General features: G+C 38.3%; 1 protein-coding gene across 1 annotated transcript in view; it reads right to left on the minus strand.

The window, feature by feature from the left end:
* Positions 1 to 371: 371 nt before the first annotated feature.
* The window catches only part of NID1 (nidogen 1), a 43,151-nt gene continuing 18,401 nt past the window's right edge, over positions 372 to 25,121 (minus strand). The window contains exons 11-20 of the mRNA XM_041414089.1: positions 22,951 to 23,094; positions 22,031 to 22,153; positions 13,985 to 14,209; positions 13,185 to 13,357; positions 11,083 to 11,209; positions 7,073 to 7,244; positions 6,151 to 6,308; positions 5,038 to 5,161; positions 3,689 to 3,801; positions 372 to 2,198 (exon numbers count right to left, since the gene is read on the minus strand). Coding sequence (XP_041270023.1) covers positions 2,077 to 2,198; positions 3,689 to 3,801; positions 5,038 to 5,161; positions 6,151 to 6,308; positions 7,073 to 7,244; positions 11,083 to 11,209; positions 13,185 to 13,357; positions 13,985 to 14,209; positions 22,031 to 22,153; positions 22,951 to 23,094 — 1,481 coding nt within the window. The 3' untranslated portion in view covers positions 372 to 2,076. The remainder of the gene's footprint in view (positions 2,199 to 3,688; positions 3,802 to 5,037; positions 5,162 to 6,150; positions 6,309 to 7,072; positions 7,245 to 11,082; positions 11,210 to 13,184; positions 13,358 to 13,984; positions 14,210 to 22,030; positions 22,154 to 22,950; positions 23,095 to 25,121) is intronic.

A 25,121-nucleotide genomic window follows, 5' to 3' on the forward strand; every position in this document is an offset into this window, starting at 1 on the left:
CATAGGGATAAATTCTACCCCTTTTTATTCTTGTCCTTGTTCTATATTTTCACTGTTAAAAGTCTGAAGTATGGGATAACTGAATTATGCTTACTTGACAAAGGTAAACAAGAATTTACAACCAGCAAAAAGATTCAGCCAAAACAATCTGAATTGAAGGCCCTATGTTCTTCAAGCACTCTCATGTATTTGTTTTGAAGTATCCTACTTCTTCCAGAATACAAAGCCCCAACAGCAGTTTTTTACCCCTTTGATGCTGCATCTTGGAAGAGAAGTACCATCACCAGATATGAGTTAGCTAAAACCCAGAACACAAAAAGAAAATATATTTGAGACACCACATATCACTTCCTTCTGTAGGTACGACATTCTTTTTTATAGAAAATAAAAACCAACCATTTTTATTGACTGTACTGTAGATACCTGTACAGAGTGTAAACTTGAATATTTCACCAGATATGTGAATACTTCTGGAGAAAGAGTTATCAAGCACCTTCATTTCAACAAATTTTTGATATTTACAGTAAGACATACCTGATTAGGTGTATGAATAGAATGAATTAAGAGTTATAAAAAGTTATACAAAAAGATCTTTAAAACGTTTATATGTTTTGTTATTTTATGATAAATATACAATTAAAGAGGAAGATGTCACACAGTTAAGACTCAGAATTGGCTCTGTTTAAAACTGTCACTGTTGTGTTTGAAGAGGGAGTGAGGAAATGGGGATGTTAGCTTACTGCTCTGATCATGACACACAGTGAAATGTGCTCTGGCAGGAGCCCTGTTTTGTTCTGCCACAGGTTGGTTTGCAGGCAAGCTTCCTTCCCACTACGCAGTGGGGAAACCAAAGTTCACTTCCAGATTTATTCTGCTAATTTGACATATAAGTATGCATTTAGATTTCCCCTCTCCAAACTTACTGATGATGATGAAAACATCAACTTCACCGTGATTTTCAGAACACCATTTTTGCTGTTACTGAACACTGGCACAGGGCATCACCTTTTTTTTTTTTCTTTTAAGCACCAGACCAGATGTGAGCTTTCTGAAAATCAGATTTAAACTGCCATGGTTTCTTATGGTCTATAAAAAGGCAGGCATGGTTTGCTAAAGAAGAAAGATTGCTAAGATAGACTTCAGGGACCACTTTGAGGCTTATAGGATCAAACATAGAAATACTATTTTAAAACCTCTCAGAAAACAAATGTGACTACCTCTTTAAAGCCACTTGTCTCCCAATGAATCAACATCCATTCTTTGATGGCCTATCAGCAATTGTTCAAAATATCTAAATTTTGTTTAGTGAATTTTAGGGAACTACTCAGGAATCCACCTCAAACAGAAGAAAGATAAATCTCTTAAAACCTAACAAAAACTTCAAATATATCCACTAAACAGTGTTGATTATCTATAACAAATCATGTGCTGTAGAAAAGGATCACATGAGCCAGGGTGAGAATTATAATTCTTACAACACATGGAAAAAGTACTTCTGTAGTACAGAAGTCAAAAGTTGAGACTCAAGTTTTTGAAGTGGAAGGACTGGTAGGGAGAGGGAACGTGCTTGGGCAGTAAATATGTGCTGTTACTGGGTATTCCCTCTCATCTGTTCAAGATTGGGACCCCCTGATTATTTCCCAGCTAGAGATAAGCCCTGCCACATGTATGATGGGCTAACCATACCACTTCTGCAGAAAACTACTACTCACTCCAAGGTACAATTCAGTCTCAGGATTTGAGTAGTTCCATTCTCTGTTCTGTGTTTTGCCAAGAGACACATCCTTCTTGTCTGGGGCAGATGCAACTAAGGCCTCCACATTTACTTTTAAAAGCAAAGAGATAATTTTACAAGGAATAAGGTGAATTTGGATCCAACCTGGGCAGCTCTGTCTTACTTAACTGCTACAAAAACAGCCTCTGTGTGTGTGTGCGTGTGTGTCTGCATATGTGCATTGTGGCTTGCTGTCAGCAGCATGCAGCACTTATCTTTAGGGCCTGATTGTGTTGATAGGAGTGAATTGTTTACAGCACATTTCCAAAAGGTGTCTGGTGCTCAAAAGCTTATTTTAATGCTCAGTTTCTTTCTATACAATCTACTCCAACTGTGTTGTCAGGGCAGCGGCAAGTACGGCCTCCTGGGGTAGCCAAGCAGAGATGAGTACAACCGCCATTATTCACTGTACAGTAGTTATGTCCTGCAAAAAAACCCAGAGATGCAAAACCTTAGAAAAAAACAAATGCAAACCCACAATAAAATCTGAAACAGACATGTTCAAGAGACATTAAGATTTATGACTATACTAGGGAAACAAGCTATAATGAGATTAGGAGTGGAAGAAAACTATGCTTTGGGGAGATAAGAGTCACCATATCCCTTGTGTCAACTTGACATTCACATGAAAGAAAGAGCAAGATATCAGAGTGAAAGAGGCAACATGAATCAAGTATGCTGTTCCTAAAATACCCTCCATAAACCGGCCACATGGTCACAGATATTAGAATGAAGAGAAGTGAGCGAGTAAATAAAGAAGTGCAATGTGGGGACAAAGTCCAAAATGCTACAGAACATCATCCTCAGATACCAATTGTATAAAGACAGAGGAATGATCCATGAAAACAAACACAAATGAGCTGGATGAACTGGGTGGTTGGGAAGGTGTTAACATTAAAGAGTGAAATGAAGGAGAAGCCAGAGCCAGAAGCAGAGGATCAGAGAGGAAAGTCATCCATACAGAAAACCACTTGAAACAGACATAAGACATAGAAAGAAATTACACCAAGATTCTGAATATTATAGGTATAAGCATATACTCAGAGCACACAATATTGTTAAATTTTACACTCCCTACCTAAATGGATCACTGAATTAACTAGTAATAACAATATAATTGATTTCTTAATTATGACATATGTATGTATTTTAAGCTGTGAGCCAAAACCTCCACTAAATTGTTTTTTATTGCATATATTGAGTAATTTGAAGAGAAACTATCCTAAGGGGTTTTTCTTAGTCTCAAAGTAAAAATAGCACAACTCCTATAATTCCAGCCATATTGCAATAAAAAACAGTAAATGCTTCTCCTGTGATTTGCTAAGAGCAATATAACTGCACAGTGATACTGCTTCACAAAAAAACAAGTAATATTTCAAGGGTATCAGCTTCCTCTCTTCCTCTTTTCAATAGCATATCTGGAAACCCTCACATTCAACAGAGCAGGAGGGCCAGCTCAGTCCAGCCACTCTACCACCTGCTGTTTTCTGAACATTCCATTTTGAAAAACACTGGATCTTGTTAAGGACATCTGGAAGACCATAATGTTTCTGTAATTTAAACTTAATAAGTGAATAAGGCCCTAGCCATGAATATAGCATTCAATTTAGAAGATGATACATTAGCATTTCTGCCAGGTCAGATGCCCATCTTAATCATACACACCCTTTCACAAAGGGTAGAACAGGCCCCTTCTCCCCCTCTACTCATGGTTTCATGTGAGAACTACAACAACTGCTTTTATGGAAAAGACCCTAGGGGGCTTTAAATTTCTTACTAAACAGAAATCTAAGCACTAACCCAAATCTTCACTACCCAAATCGGTTGGCAGCTTATAAATGGGAACTGCTACTAAGTTCATTTATACAGTAAGGTGTTATACAGCTGTAAAAACTCAAGAATCATCTGGATTACCTCCTGGGCACTGAGCAAAAGCTGTGGTGATTCCGTAGAGTCGTGAACGCTTGTGAGGCTGGAAGTTATCATTTTCTAATGAAATCGTGCGATCCACTGCTACGACAGCATCCCTGCCACATGCCGAAGAAAATATACAGAAGTGAGATGAAGGTGAAAGTATAGGGAAAAACAAAACAACACAACAAAAAGCCCCTCCCCAAAAACAACAAAAACCCAACCAACCAGTCAAAAAAACAAAACAACACCAAAAGTGGAGAAAATTTGAAGTTGCTTCTTTTTCACAATTAGGAAGAGATACCAGAAGTAAAATCCCCCAAGACATCACCTTTCCTGAACAAACCTAGCATGTTATGACCTTCACTCTAGGCAGCTAAGAAATTTATCAGGGAGACACCTTAATAATTTTGAAGGTATTTCCAGTACAGGACAGTGTCCCTCTACAGGAGGGACGCATGTGTTGGTAGTTTTGGCACATTTTTCACATTCTGCCCCTCTGACAAGTATTGTGGTATAGCTGACTTTGCAGCTATTAAGCATAAAAATTATGGAAAATTATGTGCTTTAGCTGGAACCTGATCTCCAGAAGGAATACAGCTAGTCATAAGCAATCCTTCCTTCCTAAATATAAAAGGCAGTCAAGTGACAGACCTGTAGTATGCTGTTCCTCAAGCCTGTGCTTGAGAATAGCACCTGTGCTCTAGAATAGCACCTCCCAGATGTTAGTTTCTTACTTGGAAATTCTCACACAGTAATGGCTACTACTGCTGCTGCTGCAATTGATAGAGGCATTTGTGTAAGAGTTTGCTGATAGAGCCCATAAAACCGTTTACATCAAGTAAAAATATTTATTTTAAAATGCAGGGACTAGATTTTTTTGCAGAAGTTAAAGCAAACCTCTAAGTCTTATTCATATGGCAACATTTTAGAGCATTCACAATAAAGAAAGTGTCATCAAGACAGTGAACTTCCTTTTTCCTTATTTTTGATTGAACACTCATATAATGTAGGGCATAGAAAGCTAAGAGTAATGAAATGTCTGCCCTCTACAATGCAGCTGCTGTAAGAGAAACAAGTTACTGCCCACTCCTTTCCCAAGAATGTTCAGTGTTAAAAGCATTTTCTTCAAGGATAAATCACTATGCTAAAAAATGAAAACTCAGTTAACTGGCAGCATCAATAGGTCAACTCTACATATCCACCCCACCCTGCATCAGCTATTGCCAGGAAAGCAACAAAACAGGAACGTGTGAGAGGTCAAGCATGAGAAATGCAGTATATACTTCAGCTTCTACCAGGGACAAAAAAAAGATAAAAGTACTCCATAATTTCTTTAGTAAATAACGTACCTTCTCCAGTCTGTATAGTATAAATTCTTCCCATAGCTTGTAACACCAAAAGGATACTGAATCCCTTCAACAATCTTTCGTCTACCAAGCTGATTAGGGTTCATGCATTCCAGCCTCTTGGTACCTGGATGTAGTAAAACAATTAAGCCTTTGAATCAGAACAAGAGAGCTCTCATCAGGGATGAAAGACAAGCACAAATATGCAAGCATGAACAGGGTGGAAAGTCCTGGAAATCTTTCAGTGTGCTGCTTAGTCAAAGCCTTCTCCCGTGTCACATGTGTGCATGTGCCAAAAACTGAACATATACTGAATGTATATGAATGACTGTATGAACAAATACTCCAGTGCTAATGCTACTCAGCACACCACTGAAGTTAAAGAAACACAGATGTCCCATGCAGCCATGGCCAATGCTCACAAGCTGAGTTTCCTGCTATGGATTCTAGAATCCTCAGGTTGGTGTGGAAGAGAGAAAGTAACTACAGACAGCAGAAGGAGATATATTTGAAGGTTAGAGAAAAGACAGCTTGATCATTTTAATTTATCCAAAAATTGAAAGGTGACTTGAAGTGTAAAAACACCTCCACAGGAACACATCCCTGCCAGAGTCTACAGGGTAAAAGACAGCAAGATCCCAAAAGATAAAAATTAAATGAGAATTAAAAGCACACTTTCCCCCCACCACCCACTGTCACAACTAACAACGGGTTTGCGGCAGAACTTTGATCCTTTGATCTTTTGTGTGCATTGCTTTTTCAAGACTTGCTTCCATCAAATATAAGCCAGACTTGGCCTCAGGTTACAGGCCTTAAAACAGTGCCAGGATGACATTCTGTAAGGCAGATTAGACAAATCTGTAGTTTTCCCTAGTCTTAAACTAAGAACTTCTACAAAGCCCTAAGCACTATCTTAAAAAATAGCCACATACAAGACACATAGACATCTTACATTTCTAGAAAGATTTGTGGTCAGAATTGAAATCCTTCAGCTTGCACACAGTCTCATGTGAATAGCAATGAATAAATCATTAAAGCCAGAAGCTATGGCTATGCATAATTTCAGGACTGGACATACTTACACTACTACTAAGAAATATTTTAGCCCTCCTTTACCTGCATCTACCCAGCACAGCACTGAGGAATAAGGATCAAATGTCAGTCCATTTGGTAACCCAAGATCATCTTTAACAAGAATTCTTCTGTTTGTGCCATCCATGTATGAAGTTTCAATTTTAGGAGCTTCTCTGTTCCAGTCAGTCCAGAACAAGTTTCTTAGGAAGAAGAAAAAGGCTAGAGTTATGACAGGGACTTATCTCAAAAATTGTTGTAATTAAGAGCTAAGAACACAAAAGTAACACACAGCCCCTAAATAATTTAAATAAATAATAAAAGCCATATTGCACTTTGATAGAAAAGTCAAAAAAGTGTAGTTAAAGTGTAGGAAATATGCTTCCATTGAAAACAAAAGGAGCAAGCACAGACATAGGAAGAAATGCTTTCCTTCCATTGTTTAGCTTATGATCAAAATGTCAGCCAAAAAGACAGTACAACAGTTCTGAGGGCCATTCAAAATGTAGATCTACATTTCAAGTTCTTCATCTCACTTCCCATCATGTCTGCTCAGGCTAAAGCGAGAGTATTTGCATACATTTGGGACCCATTTGAAAATATTTTTCTTTTCAGTGTACCAAGTAAGCAACACACAATGGAATCAGAGTAGTTTATCCTCAGCAGAGATCCCCAGAGAGGGCCATTAACTCTCTGATGTTTTATTATTAATAGCCATTTTTTAGTGGAAGATTTTTTTCCCTTGGATGTACATCCTGTGCCTGAGAATATGCATGGCCCCTCAATGGCACCTCTGTTGTTTACTCTTTATCACGAACACAATTTACTATAAGATGGAAGTCCACGATGCTTGACCTGAACCCAGAGCCTTACTCCATCACTGGGGCTCTGCATGGAACATAGGTCATTAAATAACCAGATAAATAAGAACAAGCTTTGCACATGTTTCTTGACAACACATCCATACCCTCTCACAGGATCCAAAACAATTGCTCTAGGGTTCACCAAACCAGTGTCAAAAAGGATGCGACGCTGCCGCCCGTCCAGCCTGGCCACTTCTATTCTATCCAGCTGAGAGTCAGTCCAGAAGATGTTGCGACCTAGATGATCTACAGCTATCCCTTCAGGGCTTCCCAAGTCTGCAGGATGACAGAGAAAAACATCCCTAGGCATTATATTTATTCTCAATACACTCTGCCAGCCTCAGTGCTGCATAAGGATAACCTTTAAGAGAGATAAGTTTTCTTCAGTGTTCTGGCTGTGGTCCAACAAAAGCTACTTTATATCAATTGGAAGAGGAACATGCATTTTACCTCAAAGTTTAAATACACAAAACTCTCATAAAGACATAAAATGAAAATGGCAGAACAAACACACAGAGAAATTGTACTTGGAGGGGCAAACATAGAAGGAGCTTATAACAGAGAAAGAAACAGCAGATAGTGTCAAAATCTTGTTCTACCACACTTAGAAAGCCATAAAATGGATTTTATAACACTTAACATTTCTCCTTCTTTAGTACCAGCATACACGGCACCCCTCTGACAACTGGATTTATGCTAAGTGATGCAACAATTAAACAAACCAAACTCTAAACACTAGTGACAATGACATTAAGTAACTTGATGCCATCTAGATCCAGTTCTTAGTTTCTGCAGAGCTATTCTTTTCGGAACAAATTTTAGCACAGTATGAGCACAGTTTTTCTTGGACAGTTAGTTGTTCCAAAAGCAACAGGAAATACCAGATAATGACCTTAATGCTCTAGCATCAGTAATTTCTAACTTGGATGCAGGATGCAGAAAAAAAAATATAAAGCTTAATTCAGCCACTATGAGAAACTGCTCTGTTTTTTCCAAGGTTTCACTGAAAAAGAGCAAGCAGGCCATGAGGAATTTAAGGAAGCCAAAGACAAGTTTTAAAAAAAAAAAAAAGTCTATTTTCATTCAATTTCAGTTCCAAAAGAACAGGAAAGAATTGTACATAGTCACTCCCCAAAAGAGGCAAAGTGATCCTTTATACCAGCCAGCTCTTGAAAAAAGCACCTTTCAGATGCTGATCCACACACCGAATGGAACGTAGCCCATTAGCCTTCTTTTAATTCCTAGGTTTATTCACTGACAGCCATTAAACAAACATTATGTGACACAAACAATCTTTCTGGAGAAGAAGCACTTGGCCCAGAGCATCAGAACATTGGGCTCTCTAGACTTTACTACTGTGATGTTGCTGTGAGTAACAGTTGCGCAATAGTTCAAGCATCCTCTGCTCTCCCACTCAAGTGGATTGCACTTTATCTGCACACATGACATTTTAAGTTTATACTAATTGCTGAAGAGGTGGAAAGGAACAAACAAGATGTATCTCATTGTTTCTGACTCACAGCTCATGGCCGGAGGGGAGGGGTGATGGGCAAGAAAGTAAATTTTAACCAGGCATTTCTTTACTCCTCCTGGGGGTTCTTGGGCACACTTTGACTCAGTTATACTGACTTCACATGGATGACCTTTATTTCTCTAAGCGTTTCGGTTGAGCTAAACCTGTCAGCTGCAAGAAACCATCTCACATATACTTCAGACCCTCAAGTGTTCCTACTTCTTTCCTTGCTAGTGGCAGAGTCTGCTGAGGGTGGCCTCATTTTGAGGTGACGGTAGAAACAGTCCCCAGTGTCTGGGATCAGAAGATTACTGACTAAATGGTAATGGAGGAGCTCCCAGACTCTTTTAGGAAAGAAGACAGTAGCAGGCAAAATATTTGCTGTCACTGATTCCCAGGAGCCCCTGCTCCCTGACTAGTTTCCTTGTTTCAATTTCCTTATGTCAGCTATATGTAGGAGATTTAGGAAAGTAAACGTCTTTTCTGTATGGTTGATAATGAGCCAGAAAAAACTAAGGGAATATTTCAAAGCTTCATTTATCACCAGTCTTTCCAGAGGCACAAATATGTTCCTGCTATATTGTCATCAAGCCTGACACAGTCACAGGCTCTGTCCCTGAGGGCAGGTTTGTACAGACACGCACAGCTGATAAGAGTTTAAGCAATTACTGCAGAGGAAAGCTCTGCTTCCTAACCTGCTGCCACAGCTGCAGAGCTGAGAAAGCCTCCACAGCTGCGGGGATAAAGGAGAACTGGATGGGGCTCCACAATTAAACAGTGTTTCTGCAAAGCAGCACAACTTGGATCGCAAGAGCTTTATAAAAAACTAACCAAAAATGTAGTACATTCCACAAAAATACGCATGAACTGAAGAAAGCAGCTGGAGCTCACAGGAGGAAGAAGGCAAAGATCAAAACAAAACAAAAAAATGCTCATAAGTCTTCTGAGGGGGAGGCATTTTTCTATTTGATGAAATTTGAAAGTTTGTTTTGGCCCGCATATAGAAGATATGCATTCGAATGTTGAATACTTTTGATCTGAATCCTTATTGAAATGTCCATTAATATACAAAAAACTAAAGTGCAACATCTCTCCCAGTCTCTTCAGGAAAAGCAACCACATCCTATGCAACCAACAGAACAACAGAATGAGAAAGCTTCATACATACAATATTTTTCATAGCAGACAAAACTCATGAGGTTTCCATGTTGCATTGAAACATCTTGAATTACCTTAAATAATCAATCAAATTTAGCTGAAAGCCTTCACAAATAATTTTCCAACATTTTACACATTGCAAGAATTTTAATGCCTACACACACTCTCATTAGACAGACATTCATATACACATAGAGTTTTTAGCAATAGCAATTTTCCTCATTTTTAAAAGCACAGATTCTGAAAAAAAAAAAATCATTAAAGCAAAAATCTTTTCCCTGCAGCGTTTCTAAGTTTCACAGGTAAGCACAGGATTGCACTGCAGGTTAGAGTCCCTTTCATATTAAAGATGTTGGGAAGGAAAAAAGTCTTACAAAATACCTCAGCCATCAAGTGGTAGAGAAATATGAAGCACCATAACTGCTGGAATGATTAGGGATGGCCTTAAGCTCTCCCTTTTTCCTTCCTAGGACAATGGTAGGACCCAAGCCACGCCCATTTATCTGTTGTCCCTAAGAGCCTGAATGGAGTCTCACAAGCTGACTATTCCAAAGCACAAAGTCCAGGCAGTAATTCTCTACACATCCAAAGAAAATGAAACAAAATTTATTGTAGAGTTTTATAAATGGCTGATCATTTTGATAAAACATTTTCATAAGTTTTTGCAACAATGTCTGCCAAGGATTCACAGTAAAGGTGACCTCTTCCAATATCTTGACTTCACAGGTATTCTAGGATCTTGAGGGCACTAGTATTTAAAATGTGCCTTCAGCTACTTTTGCTGGTTTTTTTTAATGACACCACCCCCAACCACTCACTTAGTTCTCTAAACCTGTCCTTTCCCTTAGCCCTTTCCACTCAATAACAGGGTTTAACATCCATGATGCATGGGTTTGCACTTAACCCTTCTAATGAAAACTAACATGGACTGCAGCGAGCAGCAGTCTTGAAGGAAAGAATGTAAGAACAAGATAAAAACTGGATAAGCACTAACTCCACAATACTCTCTAGTCTAATTCTCAAATCCTTGAACAACTACAAAGGGTAAAAACCAAAGGTGGCATTACTCATTTTCCATGTTACAACTAGACTGGCAACCACAGTTGAAATGGTTTCTAACAACTTTTCAGCTGTTTGATCCCCAAGCCAAGGAAGAGAGAGCAGGAGTTCTCTTCAGCCTCCATGCTCACCAGTCCTTTCTCAGCAGAGCAGGCAGCTGACAGGTAGAGTTCAGGAGAGAAAAAAAAAACACTACATGTCACAAAATCTCAGCTATCCAGCACCTACCTTGCTTAGCAGAACAAAAATCAAAGACACCCTCCGCTGGTATCCTATGTCAATATCTAAACACAACTCTTAGTCAGCTCAGGCAACACCTAGGAAATACATATTACTAAATTCAAGTCTAATATCATTCCTAGAGAAAGAGTTTTGTGCTGTTACCTGTTTTGATTATGGTTGTTGGCTCGGCACCATGCAGGCTGGCCCTGCTGATCGAAGGGCCGCTGATGTCTGTCCAATAAACCATCTTGTCCACGCAGTCATAAGCAACTCCAATAACAACTTTGTCCTGTTGGACAACAGGCAAGTTAGATCAGCTTAGGATAAACTACAGTTACTCATCAGCAGCATTAACTTATGTTTTTAAGTCTCAAGAAGAAACAAAATTCTTGAGGAAAGGTGGGAAATGGGGAGGAGAGGCCAAGAAAATCATTGGGAAGCAGTCATTGTCAAATATCTTAAAAAAATACTTCCAGTTTAAAGTCCCTTTTAACTATCAGACATCATTCACCATTATTTCAAAGAAGATACACTGAAAAGTTTGCCTGACTTCTATAGCTTCACTTGTATACCCATCTAAAAAAGTCCATGTTGACGTTTTACTGTGTCACCGCTTCATGTACCTTTTTCCTCTCATTCTTTCCCTTTAAGGGGGAAAAATGGCTTTCAGCAAATCTGGCTTGCACTGACATCCAAGTCAAGCATTATGACTACACTTCTTATGTAGCACCATTTGACTCCAAAAAGTTCTAGCAAAGTAAGGTTTTAAAATAAAAGTTAGCTTAAACAAGTACTACATAAATAACTGTGGTGGAAAGAATATTCTCAGTAACAAGAAACATTTATATGCAATTTTTCAGGCAGAAAGAAGATAGGACTAGAATTTGAGTTTAAAGTTCAAACTCCCTCCCCCAGGCAAATCAAAGGGACTATCAGGGTAAAGCAACAATTGCACATGGATTCCCAAGTCTGTCACTGTTGCTGCTTTTGCAACACAGCTGCTTAGAAAGATTTTCCAAACCCATGAATTAAAACAGATGCACTTATTCATCACTGTGCATTAATTCTGTGGGTTGCCAAACAGTATAAACACCTCTAGTACCACTTTGCAAATACACAGAGCAGACAATACAAAGTCAACAATGCTAGCAGAGACCGAAAGTTTCCTTTCAATTGAAAGTTTCAAGAAAGTATTGCATTTTATCTCTTGGAAGTTCTTTCCTCAAGATACTTCAAATTAATTAATTAAAGTTAGATCAAGCAAATAATGAGACTAGGTGACATGTATTCAGAATCATGTCACCTTCAGCCTTATTATACAATTTTTTATACTGCATTTTAATTTTTTTAATGTTATTGCAGCAGAACTTTACATAAGGGACAAAACCTTGATTTTGACCTTACATCACAGCAATTTATGGTACTATTTAATGAAGTGAATCTGTGTAATTTAGCCAGTATTTGATTTACTAACTACTCAGTATAATATATAAGAAAAAAAAAAAAGAGATCAGCATGCTACTTGATATTGCCATCTATTATAAATAAAGCAATACTGGAATGAAACCAGAAATCCTAGGCCTTCGGCAAAACAAATGAATGTGATGAAACTGCCCATGAAAAGGGCTTGCATGTGACACAGGTGGCGGAAAAGAGAGATTCTCAGCACCAGGAATTCATTTTCTAGGAAAAAAGGTTCTCAAGATGGTAGTAAGAAGCATGGGAAAAAGATCTACCACCCACTGGGCTTACACATGAGATAGGAAAAAAAAAAGGAAGAAAGAAAAATATATGTGTAGCCAAAAGTGGAGGCAACTGACTGAAGAAAAACAGGCTTAGGAAAAAAAACAAGACTTAGGAAAAAGCTTTGAGGGAGTAGGAATGAAAAAAAGTGCCTCTCCACCTACTGATATTTTAGGTCTCCTAAACTTTCATATCAGAGTCAGAAAGTCAATAGAAGTGTGAATAGACAGTAGTTTATATGAAGGGCTGCTGGAGGCATGTGAGATTAGATTTTTGTCTTGTGATCTATTGTGAGCCATTCTTTAAAAGGAAATTTTTTTTTTCTATACCTTAGGTTTAAGATTTTTTGACTAGTCAGATCAGGAATTTTCAGTATCAAATCGGTGGGATACTGAAATTTTAATGAAGTGTAACAATTCTGTTTTCAACTTATATTATCGAGGTACACAGACAAACAGTAGCTTTCATCTTTGTCAAGAAATCTTCTAAAAAACATGGACTTAATATATTAAATTACTTACTGGAATATGCAAGAGTGCTTTTGCACCATTTTTCTTCATATTGTTTCCCTCTAGTGGAACATGTTCAATTTTACCACTTTGGGCAAAAAGCAAGTGCGTTCCTGGTGGCAGAGGTACCGTGTCTGGTCGAACTGAGGGCCCAATAACAACAGGGGGAGCGGCTGTGCTCAGACCTTGTTAACAGAAAAGGAAACAGATGGGCAAAAAATTAACTTGTACAGCACAACAAGGTTCCTTATTATTTGCAGAGACACAATTACAGTCAGACTTCTTAGAAGGAAACAGCGCTATAAGCAGAAATTAATAACTATAATCAGATGCAGAAAGCTTCTGAAATTTTCTCCTTGGCTGACAGAGAAGGAGCAATTGACATAATAGGTCTTTTCATGTTTGCCTCTGTAATTGCTCTTTGCTTCAAATGTTTAGAAAAATCTATCTTATTTTGCAGCTGAAGTGAGGAAGACATAGGAAGGAACATCCTTCATTTCCTGAGGCAAGGCAGCTGTTACAGCTCTCAGAGGGCAGACTCTCTAGGCCTCTAACCATTTCAAGGCAAAGAAGAAGCTAGAAAACTTCTTCTTATTCAGAAGCTTACCACAGCTGTCCAGATGCCCTGGCTGAAGGAAAAGGGTGTGCTGGGGGTCACTGAAGGGCATGAGACATATCACCACTGGGACAGCAGAAGTCTGCATTGCTCCAAGTCAGTGCTGTATCTCAGGGAAGGACTAAGCCCCACATTTGGGAGACAGTGCACTCAAATAGAGAGATACCCACAAGAAACAATTGCTTCAGCCACTTACATGGTGGTCGAACTCCTGGACCGCTTCTGGTGCCATCAATCTCATTTCCGTCCCTATCCACACACCAGCAATACCCACTGCCAGCATGGCACTGAGTGGGTAGGTAATTCCCATGCTCATCACACTGGGGAATGAAGTGACCAACTCTTCCATCCCTCAGGAAGAAAGCACCTCCACTGCCAAGAGCTACTTCGCGTTCATGCTGGCATTTGGTCTTTTCTACTTCTGGGTAAAAAAACAACAGAACAAAACAAACCCCAGTGAATATTTTAGCTAATAACTACATTCCATTAACAGTTAACATATGCTGACCACCTATACACAAGAATTTTTACCTCTAGTGGAACATGACACTGTTCCAGACATTGAAGGCATGTGAGTTCAGAACAGCTTCAATGAGTCTGCCCCTTGTAAGTGTGACACATTTGCCTTAAACTTATCTTTCGCTGCCTAGTTTAAAAGAGAACAGGTTCCCTGCATTTTCCTTCATTGAAGGGTCATAAACAGAAGCTGGAAAATATGGTTGTTCTCCTTGAAGCAGATGAGCAAGAACATTCTCTCTGACTTTTGACCCTGATGTCTACTCACTGTAAATTACCCATGGGCCTTAAAATGTGACTAATTAGACAGACCCCACAGTGGCTGAAGGTTTTTTAGTAATGCTCAAAGTTGAGCAAAGAGATTCCCTTCAAAGCCACAAGAGAAAACCACAAAATGAGGCAGATTCCAAACTCTCTACATTTCTTAGGAGGTGAAGCAATTCATTTTAAAGTTCAATTGTGAAGTCTGAGCACCCATTTGATTCTTCTGGATCTAAGAAAGAAATTGCAGGGACAGGTTGTCCACTCTCTGCTGAAGCACAGAGAAGCATACCATGCACATTGGCTACACCGCATGCATATATATTACTGCAGAGACTACAAAGGAAAACTTTTCAGATGTTCCCTGAATGTCAGATCAGGACATTCAGGGATCTGGCTTTTTATGTTTCAATTTCACAAAATAGTCTGACGTAAAATTTACTCCTTCTTATTATATTGTCTATCATGCAGTAGGGAAAGTCATCTAGATCAATATATCTTCTAAAAGTCAAAGAACATAATGAAATTAAAATAATACAATCAAAATAATATATTTCCTTCTCCAGACAAAGAAATATGACTTGGTTTTATCACACACTCGAGATCCCTGGGAGAGAAAGATGTAATTATGAGAGAATATCCTTTCCCTGTCAATGATTTCTACAGACATTTATAAATACTTAGCACAAACTGTCTGCTGAAGAGTCTTTAACACTACACTTCCATTTACTCCTCTCATTGTTTTTACACTGCCAGGATTAGTTTTGGGTGGCTCAGGCTAGACTGACCCCACTTGAGCAAAAAGCTAATCCCATGCATCTACAGACTGTTGTGGTGTAAATCTCTGTTCTGTAAAAAGAAGGGAGGTTTTTATTGATATTTAAACTAGTTATACAAGCAAAAGCTTTGGACAAGTTTCATGCACCTGGACATAATTAGAGAAATATAAATGACTGGAGAACAGCTCACTGAACAACTGCAATACCTGGCATCGGTTTTAATGTGGGTGGTGGAGAGCCTTGAATCAAGCTACAAACCCGGGCCCTGTGGGAAAGCCTCCATTATCTGTCTCAGATTCTGTTTTCATGTATTCAGTGTCCTATGCAATATGCAGGTAAAAGAAATGTTGATTCCAGCAAACAGATGGTTTTGCAGCAATTTTTTTTATTCTAAACTCTCATTATAGGCACTGCTCATGGGAGAAAGCAGGGGGAACACCAAGTATTGGTAAACTACCTGCCATGCACATTTTTGTCCAGTGCAGAAAAAAAGTGATAATTTCATTCCTATCAGCTTTGAGAAACACTATTAACTCCTCCACAGCAAGATACAAGAAAGAAGGTAGAAACTGTTCCTTTTCTTTTTTGCATCAGAAACTCATAAAAATAGGGTATATACCAAGAAGTTATAGTTTTTTAATCAATATTCTATATTCATTATGGAAAGGAGGGTGTATATACTCCCAGACAGGACCCAGTGGTTACACATAAAATATATTAGTGTTGTTGGTGACTTGAAATGTGAATGTCTGTTCTAATTTCAAGACAACATCCACAGATGTTGCAGATCTGCAGATTTTACTCAAGAATTCTGATTGTATTTTTTAGGAGAACTTATCTTGCAGTGGTCAAGACCAATCTCACAAATGGTCTGCTTATGCACTTAACAACACTGAAGTCAAGAGACTTGTCAAAAAAAAATTTCAAAATTACTATTGAATTTCTAGAAGGCAGAGCATATGATTGGTTCTTTCTAAAAAAACCCCATAAGTGCTGAATTTTTACTTGCATAAAAATATTTGCAAATACCCTATTGGCACTCACTTTTAGGAATAAATGTGTATTTTACTACTTCTTTGCTCATGAAAACCCCTTATACTGGTGATTACTTTATAAACAGTATCAAGTACAATAAATAAGCTACCTCAAACAGACATTCTGAAAAGAAATAAATCCAGGGTTACCATGTTCATATCTGCTGACTCAATAATTTTAACCCATCTTTCAACACTTTGTTTTGACTCTCTAATATGAATTTAGCCAGTATTAAAACTTATAAACCAAACAAGTGACTAAATTACAAGATAGTTCAACCAAACATTTGGAATCCATTCTCCATTTTTTGTTTCTTATCTCTGAATCATGGCCAGGATTACTATGCTTACAGTTAAGAGGCACCTAAAAAACCTGAGTTGAAACTCAGTCCAGTGTTGTAGCCTGTGCAACAATGAAGGCACAATAATATTGGATACAGGTAACAGTGGGTTGGGATAAATAGTCTGCTTACACTGCTTATACTGCCATACCTTTTACTCAGCGAGGTTAGGATGCTCTGATTTTGCAAGATTTAAATTGCATTAACTAACTCTCTGAAATTAGTCTAGCTATGACAGAGTTTGAAAGATGAGATTGACAGGACAAATAAAGCACTTTTTCTGTCATGATGAGCTAACAGCACAAGCTAGACAAAATGAGTAACAAGAAAGGGCACAAACTTAGGTAACACAAGAGCTACTTCTTAAGCCACCATCCAGACACAAACCTCAGAGCCAGTAAATTTCCTTCACTACAGCAGCCTAAATGTGGTTTCTTAGTGACCCTGCCTTTAACATAAATACTGTAGTATTTCATCCAGTCAAGGCTCTTCAAAAATACAGAATAATTAGGATTAGGATATTTCTCTGATCTCCTGATTGGCATGAAGAAAAAGTCCATGAAACACAACTGGTAGTGCCAAGAGCAAATAACACCCACCTGGTGTGATGTAATGTACATCTACTACTGAACCTGATTGTAGCAAATGGAAAACAAGCCACGCATGTTTCAAGGCTCCATATACAGGGTAACTAGCCCTGACTTTCAGGGGGTTTTTGTTAGTCTTGAAAGCCACATTTGAAAGGCAAGGCAAATGACCATGTCAATGATGATAAAAATTATTACACCAGGATTAGTTCATTCTGCCAGAGATGAAACACCAGTAAAAGCAGGACCTAGGTAATTGTTGGTGATGAAAAACAGCAAGGGGAACATCAGCTTTTCATTAACAGTAGGTTCAAGTTACAGTATTTTTCCGTATATGTATTTCAACATTACCAATCAGCATTTGGCGTAAAATTAAGTAAAATCCCATCCTCACTGCAATTTGGTTCAGTTGATACTTGACTCCAGAAGGTAATACACTGACCTAAAAGCTTTGTGTTTTCCTGTGGCACTCTATTTATGCCTACAGGACTGTATCATTTTTGAAAGCACTTAAGCACTTAATTTGAAAAATAATCAAAAACTGAAAGAAATAATCTGAGTCAGAAGATTATTAAATGTCACAAAGTAGTGGTATCTTTGGTAAATTCCCATATTGCCTTAGTATTGCTTGTAAATTTCCCTATTAAGAAATTTAATTCCATCATTTGAATTCCAGAGGATGATATACAACCATAAGCTGCATCTTCTGTGGAAGTGAAACAGGCCACATGAGAAGGACAGGATGTAAATGTAGAGTCACACTTCTTGGAATAAACTGTGTAGAAAAGCCTCTAAAGACTAATCTATCTTTGAAATTACAACCTGAAAAAGCTATCAGCAGATCCCAGCTCAGCTCTGTAGGGACATTTAGAAATACTTAGTGCAAACTGTCTGCTGAAGAGTCTTTAACACTACACTTCCATTTACCCCTTTCCTTGTTTTTTACACTGCCAGGATTAAGACAGGATTAATTTTGTGAGAGGGTATAAAATACAATTCAGCATATGTACAGGCATAGAGAAGAGTATGAGACTGGGGAGATGATTCCATAAATACTGCATCCAGCTCTGGCAACCACAGTTCAAAAGAACAGTGAGAAATTGAATGAGTGTACAGAAAAATGCTCCTAAGACAGAAGCTGTAGAGCAGAACACAGAAGAATGCAATGCAGTGCAATGAAGAATTTGTGTCCTGTGGAACACAGCACAAGTCAGACTAGATACATAGAATGGTGCATCCTGAACTTCAGCTAAATGATCCTCCTTCAAAAGACTCAATTTGTATTTGGTGAGTATTAAACATTTTTTTCCAGTTGATTCATGAATTACCAGAAGAAATCTGGAATTTAAAAATCACTGAAATAGATTATGGAATTTGTAAAAATGAAAATGGAAGTAGCATGAATATGGAAAGATGAGATGAAAAACATACAGGTATACATTTCTTACATATGTGAAGAAAGAAACAGAATGGAGAAAAAAACAAATTAAAGCCATATAAAAATATTCAACAAAGTATTTAGCCATAGAGTATTACTCTTATAGCAGCAATGTAGAAAATTATTTATGGACTGCTCTTAAAAAAGATGGAAGGTGAATAAAAGGATGAGAAACTGAGATGTATGGACTTCTCTTATTCAAAGACTTATATTGACATTTTTAATTGCTGTCCCCAGATGCTGGAGAAAAAAAAAATTAAAAACCCGAATAAAAAAGCTTCCCTTTGTCCCTTCATTTTCCTTTGTAATTCCTCACAGTTTTGTCCTGGTAAGTGTGTTTCTCATGTGAAACCCGTTGCACACAGATGATCAGAGAATAGCTCTTAACAATTCCTAGTTCCAAGAATCCAGGCTTGTTTCTGTTTAGTAAACAGTGTCTGGGGTCTGCAGGAGTAGAAACACTCAGACATCTGTTTTTTTTTTAAATGGAAAAATGAAGCGTAAGGAAATAATGAAGTACAGACTTCCTTAATAGCTGGGAGCAGCAGGACATTCCAGCATCATTAACTCTTTCATTAACCTGCTGGTTCACTCCTACAGACATTCCCATGTCTGTGACTCAAATCCATTTTTCTCATTAGTCTACTAGTTTCAAGAGTTGCCACTGAGATTTAACAGTAGGTTTCATGCAATAATAAAGACACCAAACAAGCAAGTAATTGTACACATGGGTTGGAACAGAGAACAGCAAAGAGAACTGAATATTTCAATGAATGAAACTTTCCATGCTATTAACAACTGGGAAAAACTTCAGTTACTACACTGAGGCTTATTAGATCAAAACTTTAGTGGGTAAAAAGTGGGAGAAAGGGTCTCTAATCACAGCTGAATACAATACAGCCTCCTCTGCAATCTCCATTCTGAAGCAACTTTACAAATCGAACGCTAGAGTAAACTAAACTACTTTTGTGAGGTTTCAGAAAGTATAGTTTGTTTCTGTCCCTGGCAATGATTAACTGATGTATCTATCCATTCTAGAAGCACTTAAGCTTTAGCAACAGATGACACCCCAAGGGCAACTATTGTTCTATTAACTCTTAAGAAGGGAGCAGTCACTAAATTGTAAACATTGCTACTGCTGCAGACTAGCTCAGCAACACAGATACATTGTACTTCAGTCACAATTCAGCAGAAGTGAGACTTCTTATCTACTCAGATTTTTTTTATTTTTTACTGCTCAGAACATTTAATGAGAGGAGATAATTGATACTGTGTTTCTAAAAGCCTGTCTTCTACTGGTAATACAATACCGGATTAAAAAGAATACCATTGAGGCATATATGAAGACTGACAAAGCCTAGCAGATCTCCACCCACTAAAAGAGTAGATACAAAACTCTTAGAAATATTTTGTTACTGCTATTAAAATTGTGACGTGGAAAAAATCCTATTTAAGACAATTGTGTTGAGCACAGAAAGTGAAAAAGTGTACAGGAAAAGTAGGAAATAAAGTAACTACAAAATAATACCATGTGCTTAGCAGTTGCGTAGACAGACTAAACACTGCATAAGAAAAGGTGTTAAGAATAACAAAACAACCCCCCTACTTAAGTAAATCATCACTCACACATATACTCAGAAGAAATCAATTGCGTCCCTGTAATAAAGTTAATTGGTTGATTGCAAATAGCAGCCTACCAAACCACCTGTTTCATCTACAAAGGACATGTGGCAGACATGAAAGCAATATTTTTGCCTCTACATTTCTGCCTGAAGAACTGGAAGCTTTAAGGTTTGATTTGCTTCAAGTTATTCACATCATGTTTCTCCTCCAGGAGAAATAATTTTGTTTTTATCAGCTGGATAGTTAGCTAAATATTTTGACACAGGTCATAAACACCAGTTAGTTCCTCATTCATCTAGCACTTAAATGAAAATACACATCGGTAATCATGCAGGAAATGTTACTTAACAATAATATTAAAAGACTGACAAAATGGTGAAAGCTATGCCTTAGAATTAAACACTTGAAATCCTCCTGAAATTTACCTATGATATAAAACCTACAAGCACTGGGTGATTTCACACAACATGTTACTGTGCACATGGTGAAGTGTCATGTAAATATGATCTAAAACTAGAATCAACTTTGTGATTTTTTTTTTCTTTGCTCTGTACAATCCTTTGCTTTTTGATTTCAAAAGCTCAGCATCCAATTGTGGGGGGAAAAAAAGGTCAGAAATTTAGAATTAGGGAATATACAGACAAAATAAAAATGTTAAGTCTCAGGTAGTAATATCATGCCACACAGCCAAGCACTTTGAAGCAAGCACCTACGCTATTAAAAAATAACAAAACAACCCAACCAAAACACCCAAACCCTTTCTTTCCTTTTCGCTCTAGGATATTCTTGTTACTCTTGACTACACAGTTTGAGTTTCAGACTGTTGAGAAATGCCCACCAGTAAGAATCTTCGAGGAAGAATTTGGTTTGAATATACTGAGAAGTTAGGGTTTATTTCCTGGCTGAAAGAGTCACCATGTACAAAACCTGAGTGTTGTCCCATAGGTTTGCCATGCCTTTGAATTAAAATAAAAAAACAAGGCTACTTTGTGCTCCAATGTTCCTTCCTCTTTCTTTTTTTTTTTTTTCTAGCACACCTTTGAGATGAGTTTTATACTTCAAGCCTCAAAGTACAATGGAGAAATAGAAGTGTGAGGACAAAGAACTTCCTCCCAAATAGAGAATAAACTGGATAAATACAGAAACAAGTAAGTGCCAGCTAGAAACTGCAGTCTTTCTTGACCACAGGCTGTATGTGGCATGCAGACATCTAGATCTTACTGCAGACAAGAGCCTTGTGACTTTGGTCTCATTTTTCATCTTTCTCCTGTAAATAGTGCATTCGTTTGCATTGCCAGCAATTCCAGATATTTTATGGTAAGTGATTACTGAGTATGCAAACCAAATCACCCCCATGGTCAAACCTTAACACAAGGCAACTCCAAAAGATAGTATCAGCGCTTGGGGCTGAAAACTGCTGGGAATAGAATAAGCAAAACATAAAATGGGACATTGAACAGGATATAATGGAAAAGTAAAAAGCAGTCAAGATACAGTTTTGACACAACCTTGGTAAAGTCTTAAACTTGAAAGACTTGAGAAGCATAACGACACCACTGTGGAAGTAGGCACTGTGTTTCAGAAGGGAACCAAATTAAGATATATATCCTCCAAATCCCAAATTATATTTCTGGCCCAACTTTCAAGAACTATAGAATTTTACCTCCTAACACACATCGGAAACCATCCCCACGATAACCTGCCTTGCAGTGGCAGCTGAAGGACCCAGGAGTGTTGTAGCAGAAAGCATCTGGATGACAGTGGCCCTGTTGACATTCATCTACATCTGTAAAAGAAAAGATCAATCTCAGGTGACTGCTCCTTCTGATGGACAAATCAGAGTGATGAAATAAAGTACAAACCTGTCACATTTTCAGGCTCCTATTTTAGGGTATTAGATTAGACATACAGACAGTTCTTTGGAAATACATCTGGTACAGAAATGCAAGGGAGATTAGAAAAAGGGGTTGAAGAAGGGGAAGGGGAAGCATGCCTGTATTTTAAGTTCTCTGTCTCAGCAAATCCCAAGATTCTCCTATTCCAAAGGGTAATAAACATTATTATTAATGTTTATTGTTATTATTATTATTAAACATTATAACTCACACAGTATTTTAGGCATATATGTCCATATTTCCTGAAGAAATGACTTAACAGAGCAAGAAAAGTAGGATTTGGCTAGCCATGTTTCCAACATGTAATTAGGTAAAGCTCCCCCACTGCTGTCAGACTGACATGAAACAGAATGCAATTTTTTTTTTTTATAATCATATCATTTTGTTTCACCACCTTAGTAATTTAAACCAATACAAACAAACAGTTTACAAACAGTTGCAGCAGACAAAGGTCTGCAGCTGCAGCTACTGCAATTCCTGCAGCTATCTCATCTTGGACCTTCTATGAATCAAACATTGAAGAGTAAATTCAAAAGCGAGAGGAGAAAAAGAGAAATGCTTAATAAAAATTCCTGCCTGGGGGACTCAGACTATGATATTTCCTACTTGAAAGAACAAGTAGGTATAGGACACGACAAAGACCAGCCCAGTAGTGCAATGCAGCCCCACAATAAATAGTGCTACCCACCCTCACAGGCTCGCCCATCTCCGGAGAAGCCAGGGAGGCAGGTGCAGATGTAGGCGGACCCTCCGGTGTACACACACTGAGCACGCTGAGGAATGTCACAGTTGTGTGTGCCCCTCTGGCAGTGGTTTACCTCATGCTCCACAGCTGCAAGAGAGCAGATGAAAATCTGAACTTTCCTTCTCAAAGTCTAAGCCTCATAGTAAGTTCATATGAGAGAATAACATCTGTGAAAGATTACAGAAGAGAAAGGAAACAAGGAACTGAGGGGTTTTTGCTCTGGGGATTAGGATTTTTTTTTTTTTTCTGAAATCTCCCCTTTCAGTGGTGTTAAATCTTATTAGTGTTTTACAATGAATTGACTGTCCTCAGCACCTCACAGGTGCTTGTTAATATAGACTGGGGCAGAAAGGCTACCATAGTGACAGATCCTAATATCCATATCAGCTTTGGTTGTGAAAAGGAGTCCTGAATGAAGAAATGTAAGGCATCTCACAGAGCTACCTCACATGTTAGCGAAGTGGCTAGCTCACATTCACATTCAATTCTTTAGATGGCCTGCTACACTAACCTAGTATTGACCAGGGCTGCTGTCACTTGGCAACAAATAGGAGCTGTGACTTACTCAGTGGGAGATAAACACGTTTGTCAACTACTGGAGAGGTCTGGGACCAGACCTGCAGCTTTTCATAACTCTCTCATGTTGACAGCTGTGGCTCTGACGGCACTGCACTACTTTGCACATAAACTATTTCAGAAAGCTGCTGGAGCTCTGCCTATACTTACCTATTACATCAGAGAACAGAGAAGGAAACTATGGTACTTGAAATAGGAAGAGGTAAAACACTACAAAAAATTTGGGCTTGAAAATAGGGTGTGCAGTGTGTACATCTAGGAACATAGTTCCAGCTGCTCTAACAGAGGCTGCTGTAACACTGAGGTTGTCTTTACACAATTATGACAAGGATTTGACAGGGGGCCAAGACAAGAATCTGCAATGTTCATTTCATCACAGCACACAGATGGAAACTACCACAGTGTCAGCAGGGAAATAACAAAACTCTTCTATCAGAGCCATATCTGAAAACATTATTTTTTTCTGTTTCTCTGGAGGAAATGACATCATTGTTAGAATCATTAATATCTTTATTTGATTAAGTAAGTTTTGGATCAAAAAGCAATTCATTAAAAACAGTATTATACATACATATGGTAAGAGTTGGAGCTCAAAGAGAGTCTCCAAGTCTTTCTGTTTCTCATCCTACAGATAGGAGAACAAGATTTATTTACAACTCTTATAAAGCTACTCAGTGAATCACACAGCTGGTATGAAACAAAGTGCTGGTTCCAAAGGAGCTGAGTCAGAACTGGTATCCCAGAGCAACTTGCAAAAGCACAGAGGGTTGCTGTTGCCCCTTCTGGGGTTCAAACTCTTGTTAGGTTATAAGACCCTCTACTATGAAAAGATTATCATGACATTTATTTTCAATCTGTTGGGAAACTAGGGTTTATCTTCTCTCTCTTCAGCCTTAAAAATGCAATTTGTTTTTGGTTGAAGGAAGGGATCAAACTGAAATCCTTCAAGCTGGGCAAGGAATCACTTAGCACTTGCTAAAAGTGGAACATCAGCTTCATGGGAAAGTGGTAGAGTGAAGATGGTGAGGTCATGGCTGGAGGGAAGAATGTTCCCTTTCAGGTCCAAGTCACAAAAGTTCAGTGTTGGACATAATGGAAGGAACATAAAGCTGCTCTTCCACATCTCACCCTAACCCTTCCAGTGGCCTTGGTAGAAGGAGCTGCTTTTCCTGACTGTTCTGCAGCAAAGAGACTTCGGGTGCACCGTGACTTAGGGAACAGACATGAATTGTAATTCTTACTGGAACAGAGAAATTTGGCTCATGACCGAGTGTAATACACAGAATGCAAAGTCACAAACTCAAGGAAAGTAATGCAACTCCCTGCTGTAAGATGAGGGCTCCTCAGTCTTTGCTGAAGAACAGTCTTGGTTATGATGAGCAGTGACCTGGATGTATTAGCTGATCAAAGGGTAGCTAAACTTCCACCACAAAGCTGTCACAGCAGAAGCAAAAAAAATCCTCAGCTGTTATGACTTCTTTCCGAAAGAAAGAGGAACTTCCTGCCATACTGGAAATATATGGCTTCCAGCCATACTG

This window comes from Onychostruthus taczanowskii, unplaced genomic scaffold, assembly GCF_017590055.1.
Source record: "Onychostruthus taczanowskii isolate IOZ18803 unplaced genomic scaffold, ASM1759005v1 scaffold104, whole genome shotgun sequence".
Classification (NCBI taxonomy): Eukaryota; Metazoa; Chordata; class Aves; order Passeriformes; family Passeridae; genus Onychostruthus; species Onychostruthus taczanowskii.